The 8,981-nt window shown below is 36.8% G+C and overlaps 1 protein-coding gene across 1 annotated transcript in view; it reads right to left on the bottom strand.

The window, feature by feature from the left end:
- The window catches only part of PGGT1B (protein geranylgeranyltransferase type I subunit beta), a 30,375-nt gene that overhangs the window by 7,396 nt on the left and 13,998 nt on the right, over positions 1-8,981 (bottom strand). Inside the window, 3 exon segments of the mRNA XM_008629156.2 lie at positions 1,535-1,580; positions 7,128-7,260; positions 8,725-8,876. Coding sequence (XP_008627378.1) covers positions 1,535-1,580; positions 7,128-7,260; positions 8,725-8,876 — 331 coding nt within the window.

Here is an 8,981-nt window from a genome sequence, read left to right as displayed (position 1 = left end):
GCAGGTATGTCAAAAGGGGGGAAAAAAACCCTCAGCCTAGCTCTTGTAGAAATAAAACACATCATTTTCTTAAAGCTGTTTTTTCTCTCAATGCTGTGCAATTTACATTACACAGCAGTCCAGAAATAAGTAAATGGCATTGGAACAGAAACATTTCTTCATTTGTAACTTAAAAAAGAAAGCCGTTGGGATGCCAGCAATCAGACTGAAGCAGAGATGCCAAAGACAGTCTCAGACACCATCCCTCAGAGGATATAAACAGACAGAAGTGTGTCTGGTGAGCAGAAGGAGAAAAAAAATTAAAAATAAAACTTAAAAAAAAAATCAGAGTTAACAGTGAAAAGACTCCTGGACTCTCATGGTTGTAATATATACAAACTGTGCTTCCAAGGAATTTTTTGCTGTCAAGGAAACTGCATGGTATATTAGAACATAAACTCATGTTCTTTGTGTAGGCCGGCCATCACTTTTTAAAGCCCATCAAAATTTATTTTGAGTCTAATACTAATACTTTGATAAGATAAAATTAGAGGCTGGGAAAGACCATAAGCAAGCTGCTAACACATGACTTTGGCCCCAGAATTCCTTATAATACCCTGGTGCTGGAAGACCTCTGGAGCTGTAAGGTTATTTTCATTCTGATGCTGAAATGCAGTACAAAAAGGCTGCTGGAGTACTGCTATCTGTTATCACTAACACTCTACAGAAAGTTAGTTAACCAATTGTTTTAATACCAAGGGGTGTAATTTAAATTTTTCAGCTTTATTGATCCAGCAGGAAGGAAACACACAAAATCCTATTAAAGCTCAATACTAAGGATAAAGATAGTAAATATTTTGTAGAATCATAGAATCATTTAGGTTGGAAAAGACATCCAAGATCATTGAGTCCAACTTTTGACCAATCACCATCTTGTCAAATAGACCACAGCACTAGATTTAGTATCAGTCACATGAAAGTCAATAGTTCCTCTGTCACAAGCAAACTGCTGCTTCGTAACATAGAAACATTTTGCTGAAAAATACCTTCTTAGTATTTTAAGTCTCTTAGGGATTCCTGTCTTCAGATCTACCAACTTTTTACAAAAATTAATTGTTGCTTCAAGATTTGAGCCCACAACAGATGCTGTATGTATCACAGGAAATCTTTCTAGGTTTTACCAAAGCTGTTGAAATTGGAAATAATCAGTTGCATTGCACAAAATCTCTTGCAGACAAAACCGTCAGAGTAACAATGACACGTGTGGAAAAAGTTTGCTCTGTCAGCAACAGCTGAGATCTACAGCCAACACCTTTCAACAAAACACTCATGAGGTAAGATTAATGGAGGTGATATATTAAGAGCCCATCTATTCAGATATTAAGCTAGCTAAAGGAAGAAGAAGAAGTGATATTTAGAGGCATGTTTTGGATGTGCTCCTCCTCATATCACTTACTTAAAAATCAGAAAAGAAGGAGAGGTATGGCATACCCTGCACCTCTACAGCATTTTCAATACCGGTCTGAAAGGTGTAGAACACTTTTAACATTCTTACCATGAGATTCCAGTCCAGCTCCCTGTGCCAGGCCATTATCATATGACTGAAGAAAAAAAATCCCACAAACCAGTTACTTTAGAACCACGTCACTTTGACAGACATTACAATTTCTTACTTTACTAACAAAATTATCATCAGATCATAGCCACAATTTAATCTCATTAAATTCTGAACCTCCAAAGTTCTTGGCACAAAACAGTTAACAAATCAGCCCTGTTTCAATGCAGGCAGTTTTTATGCCTTTCATGGAATTAATTTTAGTTGTGACATGTGTTAGAAACCTGAAAGTGGAAAAACATATCTTTGCCAAAAAAAAAAAAAGCATGTAATGCAGGTATAAAAAAAAAAAGGATGTGTAATCAAAACAAAACGAAATTAAATAGATATTTTAATCTCTCTCTAATCTAAGAGCAGTTTAACATTAAAAAAGGCAAAATGCAAGGTACTACTGCTGTAGAATACTCAAATCCAAGCAACACTTTAGTAAGAAGCATGTACATCAGGCTTTTAAAAAAATGAGAAGGGAATTAGAAGCAAGAAGAAAATTATAACATACATTGGAATAAGCTTAAATTTGCCTATAAAATATTACTGTTAAAAAGAACCGTTACAGTGCTGAAAAATCACTCTGTTATGTGCAACATAAGGAGAAACTCAAGTCTGACAAAGCACCGAGAATATGACAGTTCACGTCTGTCATGAGTAATCCAGGAACAGATGTATATGTAAGAACAATAATCTTTCTTCCCTAAAAATCCATTAAATCATTTTACTTCAAAAGAAACAAAGGATCATATCAGAAGTTATTCATAAAGTGGAAAATGTTTATTTTACAAGAGTTCATAGAATACTTAATAAATTATCTCTGAACAAATACCAAATGGTTTAGTAGGAGCAATGAGGTATAACTTTTGAAGTTAAATTACATAGGTCTTACATATTCTAAGTCAACTGCTCAATTAATGATTGGAACAATATCTGATCAGGCAGTTAAAAAGCAGCAAAAATCTTTCCCCCCCCATCCTCCAGGTGCTGACTATGAATTTCTCATGTTTTCTCTAAAGCAGTGGCTAGTAGATACAGGACACCTTGACAAACCACTAATGATTCCCACAGTCCTTACCAAAGAATGGCTACAGGACTATCCTGTCTTTAGAAATTACCTAAGGATTACTTTGTGTATCTGCTTTTAAAGCTGACATTAAGAAAAAAGTAAGCAGAAGTAGACACAGAAGCTACATTAAAACTGTATTCCTAGTTTTGAGTTGTTGCTGCAAGCTGAAGCAACTAAAAAGACTAATATCTGATACACACACTTCAAGCTACAGCTTGATTTCTCAAGCTTGAACTAGTAAATTTTAAGTAATGTCTATGAATTTCTGAATGTTAAAGCACACAGTGTGAGCTCTTCCTTTTGCACTGCCTTTTGAGAATGCAATACAAATGTGCTGCCACACTCCACAGACGCATTAATTGCTAAGAAAAGGCAAGCTGATTAGCAAAGCTATGCTGGCAAAGCTAATTAACTCTACAAACAGCAATTGTAAAAGGAGGTGGCTTGCTTTATGTATGACAAAGTAATTAGCTCTGGAGAAAAGCTGTTAAGTGTGCATCCCAGACACTACTATGTTGGGCTGTACAATTAGCTTCAAATTCTTATAGATAGTAGCTGACCCTTGGCTAACTGATGCCTATTTATTTACAGACAGCAGCTGCTCTTTGGGGACTTGTGTGCACTAAAGAACTAGGGAATACTTTTATTTCTTTGTCCTTTTGAAAAGACTCAAGAAATCGTATGCAAAAGGAGCTCTTGATTACTGCAACATGAGAACTGCATAATTAAATACTATCCTCAGGAAACGTGTAAACCCAGTTGAGCAAAATCTTCACTTCACAGTCTACAAGTTTTACAACCAGCTTAAATATATCAACAGACCAATATAACTGCATTTGAAGAAGACTATACTAGAAAAAGCAGATGATATTTTTAAAGCTTTTTGCAATTTCTCTACTTTAAGAAAAACAAGCATTGTTGTAAAAAGCAGTGTTATTGAGTCTCTGGAAGTCATTCAAAATCTCAGCATCCTAGTTGCCTTTTGATTAGTGATATATCTGAGTTTTGAAAGACAAGACTCAACCTACACTGATAAAAATCGTGTGTATTTTACTGAGAATAAAAGTGGCCCAGCACTATTTTTGTGATCAGCATTGTATAAACACATTTTAGTCCAATGACAACAACAGGGCTATTTATTCTGTATCAAGATTCAATTCCTTTTAACATTTTAAACGTTGTTTATGTTCCAATCTTCTGCTGTCCTTGACACACCCAACTACACAAATACACTCTCTCATTCATCTGTATTGAATTGTATGTCACAATTCTTATACTGTATCACTAAAGGCAACAAATTCCAAAGAATAAGCTAAAAAATCCACAATCTTATTACAAAGATTACTGTGTTTAACCAGTCATGCTACTCTCAATCCAGATTAGTTGCACTTCACATGTATGCCAATTTGAAAAACTGAGAAGAGTTCTGTTAACTGCCACATGCTTCATCTAGGTGCAAATGAGTGACAGACAACAGCAAATCAAAACCACACCTTTCTGTCAAAGCAGTTTAGTACTGAGCAGTGCAATCTCTTTTGTTCCACAGTAACAATAATAATTCCATAACAAAAGTGCCAGAATGCGGAGACATTGTAGCAAAACAGGAATAAGCATTTAAAATAAAGCCTATAGCTATATTCATTGTATAATTAGTTACACAAGGAGTAACAAAATAATCTCAAATAGAATTTACTTTGTATTGTTCCATTTTATAGGTTAGTTTTAGCACCATCTACAAAATCTTAATGGGAGAAATCAAGCTAACATTCTTGGATGTCACATGTCACATTCATTGTATTTATTTATGAGATACACTTTAAGAAATACTTGGCTCCTGTGATAGGTAATTGAACCGAAATACATCTCAAGGAAAGTGGTGAAGAGATGAATGAAAGGAAGGAATAAGCACTGCTGTGAAATGATTTTCACAATGGGCTAGTCCCTGAATGTCTGAGACTTCTTCAGACACATCTGCAGCTCTAAATGTGACCAAGCCAGATGCAAAGGTTTTGTGTCTTTTCCTAGAATTGCCAGACACCTTGCAACTGAGTTAATTCACAGAAATACTGGTCTGACCAAGGAGTGCAAACCCAGAAAACACAGACAGAACTAGTGTACATGTGCATGCCAACTCTGCAGTGAATTCAAAGCACACTAGTGGTTTAAAGAAGTTCTACTGAACAGAGTGTATAGTTAACCTACAAATTCACAGTAAACCTGGACAAAAATACAGCATGTCTTGCTGCACATTTCTAAATGCTAGGATGACTGCTGCCTGCAGAACACTGCTTATAGGATCTAAGTTACTCTCTGAGCTAGCCAGGAAAAGACACAATCTTTGTGATCAGTGTCTTCCGAACTTTGACCATGCCATGACTCCAGGTCTACTTTACTGGTGAACTGAAATATTAATATGAGGCCTTCCAAGATGTCTTGCCCTGTTCAGGCTTCAATTACTCATTTTTTTTTAAGTGGTATAATTTTTTCCAATAAGGGCATAATGATTGGAATGTGCAGGTACAACAATTAATGCTAAGATCTAGAAGCAAAGTATAAATCTAGTTCAAGATCACACTACACAATAAATCTCCAGTATCATTTCAAAGATCTAAACTTTAAAGATCTCCACTTGCCTGCGCTATTAAAGGCCTCACCTGATGCTCTCTAGTTCTGTCTTAGAAAGAAATAGTTGCTTCTTGCTCCCTTTATTTTTTCAGTGCTACTTGTTACCTTACACACCTCTGTCACACTCTACTTAACAATCTCATGTCCAGAACAAAGACTCCTAGTACATTAAATACTCCTTTTACACAATCTGGTTCATACCTTTCACCATTCAACTCAACTTTCTTTGCCCCTTCCTAGTTCCACCATTTCCTTTGCGATGAAAACTGCACTCAGATATTCACAAGGTTAACTAACAAACAGTGATGTACAGAACTACAATGAGGATTTTGCTCCTGTGTTTTCTTTTGTATTCTTTTGTAATACTTGATTCTCCTTTTGTATCTCTGCAAAGCTATCTGACTAAAGACTCATCTCAGTAAACACAAAGGTCCAGAAAGGGTCAGAGGAGGAAGAATTCTCCTGACCTAATCAGTTTGAGCAAGCAGTCTGCCTAAGCTCCTCCCTCAGACTGTGAAAAGAGAATGGATAAATCACTGTCCTTGGGTGAAACCCACTGAGAGGATTCAGTAGGGATATTCTCATCCTGAGAACCCGTGCTGAGTAAGGTGAGCTACCAACTACAGGAGAAGGGCTCTTATGGGATGCAGGGGAGGAAGATTCAAGGATTGTACAGAAAACGCCCTTGTTATGGACTGTTCTCTGGGGAATGTAGGGGTGTGCACGACTTACTATGGCATGGCTAGGGAAAGGACCAACGGTAAGAAAGCGAAAATCAAAGTAGACTGGGGAAGAACAAGTAAGTGAAAACAGAGGGGAAAAGGGGATAAAAAGTGTCACTAGGGTGTGAGCAGACTGCAGGTCCATATCCTTGTATGACTGAGCCCTGGCCTTGATCACCTTTGTCTGTCCAGGACCATGGCAGTGTGCCAGAAAGCTTCTTGAGGTGAACAGTAAGAAATATTAAGGCATCCAACTACCTCCTTTAAAAATAAACAACAAATAAAAAACAATTTGGTCTGAAGCAGGAGATTTTAAAGTCTTTTTTTAAGCTTGTTTCTCACATATATTTTACAATCTTGCTGCTGGCAGCAACTACTGAAAATACTCATTTACAACAGAAGTTGTGTGTCATCATAAATTTGGGTCTTCTTTACCCTATGTTTACTGACACTCAGGGAACTGCAATTTTCAAGCTTGCTCAGCTTCTTTAAAAAATTGTATTTCAATGTTGGAAAATGTAACTCAAACTAATGAAACGACATTAAAAAAAATGGAAAGCTCCTTTACTCCAACCAAATATGAAGACAACTTGCACAGACACAGAAAAAAAGATGTGTACATACTCATGAATATTTTTCTTCACTCCAAGTTATCTAATAAATAAATAATGGAGTGCATGACTGGAAACACTTAAGCATGAACTGGTGTCAATAATTAGCTTATTTGAATCAGTACATCTTTTAAAAAGCAGAACTACAGCTCAATGAAACATGAGGATTTTACTGATACAGTGCTTTACGCACCTTCTCTAAGTTATGCAAACATCACACCTCAGTTTCCAAAAACTTGCTTTTGATTTTTTAATTATTTAAAATAAAGAGGATTTTAAATTTAATTTGCAGTGAGCAAACACAGCAAATAAAATTATCTTGCTAGCACACACATTTCATGAAAATACATATGCAAAAAAAAATGTACTTTGTAATTCTCAACTTGCTAGAGCAGGAAGGAAAAATAAAGAAATTACCAGAATACTTCAGTTTGGACAGAGATTATTTTAGCCATAGTTAAGAAGAAAAGCTATAAGCCTTAAAGCATAGAAAGAAATAACATTTTGTGAACACTCACCATACTTCTTCTAATGTAGTCTATCGCTTTCTTCATATCCATGCCTGACCAGTTATCAAGCATGTAGCAGATGCAGGAAGCACAGTACACAAACCTCATATCATTCTCACTTCCTTCCAGCACTGCACAGAAACTGAAAGAAACATTTCTGTCTTTAGACACTGTTTCGGCTGTTACACCAGAAAATATGAAATGCAGTTCAAGGAATTGCGCAGTGTTTTCTTTGAAGATTAGTTTCCAGTAGTCTCATAAATATAACCCAAAGCTACACTAGATTTTCTTCATAGAAGATGTGATTCTAAGCCAAGGAAAATGAATAGAACTATTAACATTTAGGGGCCTGGGTAACTATTTCCAGCAATGTAATGACACTGGTGTTTATTTATTCCAAGATGTTTATGCTTACAGTCTTTCTCCTATTAGTGTAGATACAGATATATGACTCAGCATTTTACCATTTACTCTTTTGGGCAGAATTCTTTGACTTTCTAGAAATCCTAATAGCTCACAAGGCTTTCCTTCCTTACTGCAACTTCAGGACCAGTTTCCCAGGTATGTATAAAAGTAATTGCTAATACTACCATTTCTAATACAAATGGTAAATGAGCGTTTCATTTCTTATTGTCACAATCTCACCAAACTCTATGAACATTTTACAATTATTGCACCTGGGCTCTTTTGGCACAATCTCAGATACTCCTAAGATGATGAAGGATGCCCTGATTTGGATGCTTGTATCAGAAAGTGGCCACCAGGACCAGGGAAGTGACCATCCGCCTGTATCAGGCACTGGTGAAGCCACACCTCGAGTGCTGTGTTCAGTTTGGGCCCCTTACAACAAAGAAGACACTGAGGTGCTGGAGCATGTCCAGGGAAGGGCAGTGGAGCTGGGAAAGGGTCTGAAGCACAAGTCTGATGAGGAGCAGCTGAGGCACCTTTGAGTGTTCAGCCTGGAGAAAAGAACACTGAGAGAACACCTTATCACTCTCTACAACTACTTGAAAGGAGGCTGTGGGAAGGGTTGGTCTCCTCTCCCAAGTGGGACAGAGGAAGTGGCCTCAAGTTGCACCAGGGGAGGTTTAGACTAGGTATAAGGAAAAATTTCTTCATCAGAAGGGTTGTCTAGCACTGGAAGTGGCTGCCCAGGGAAATGGTGGAGTCACCATGGCTGGAGGTATTTAAAAGACATGTAGATGTGGTGTTTAGGGACATGGTTTAGTGCTGGATTTGGCAGTGCTGGGTTAATAGCTGGACTTCATGATCTTAGGGTCTTTTTCAACCTAGATGATTCTAAGATATACAAAAATAGGTAAAAGGTTGAATTACCTGTGACAATAAATAAACCTTTAATTGTTTCTTCTGCTTGGCAAGCCTCCATTTGGTTCAAAGAACTAGTCAGTCAGTATCCTCTGATGACTTAACAACTTGCAAGAAGCCAGCATACATATTGGCATATCTTCTATGACTGATACAGTTGCCAACCAAACTATTTGCTTATAGAACAAAAAGATTATAGCTACTTTTTAAAATAACATGTTTCTTATGTTTCATTCCACATGTGGGTTGTGAAAGCTGCAGAATATAAAATATCTTTTACCTTCCATCCTCCAGCTGGAGAGCTCTCAGTCCTGCCAGTATGGCATCTTTATTTACTCGACTTAAATCATCCCCAAGAATAACCAGACATGATAGTCCTGTGTAAGTCATTGCTATGTGTCCACTATCATAGGGATGAGATATACCTGGACCCTAAAAAAAGAGGAAAAAAATAGAAATACTGAAACATCACAAGATCTTATACTACAGTAATTTTTTTTTTTTTTTTTTTTTTTTTAAAGGGGAAAAAAACATATT

This window comes from Corvus brachyrhynchos, unplaced genomic scaffold (genome assembly GCF_000691975.1).
Source record: "Corvus brachyrhynchos isolate BGI_N302 unplaced genomic scaffold, ASM69197v1 scaffold90, whole genome shotgun sequence".
Taxonomy (NCBI): domain Eukaryota; kingdom Metazoa; phylum Chordata; class Aves; order Passeriformes; family Corvidae; genus Corvus; species Corvus brachyrhynchos.
This window is presented reverse-complemented; position numbering and strand designations above follow the sequence as displayed.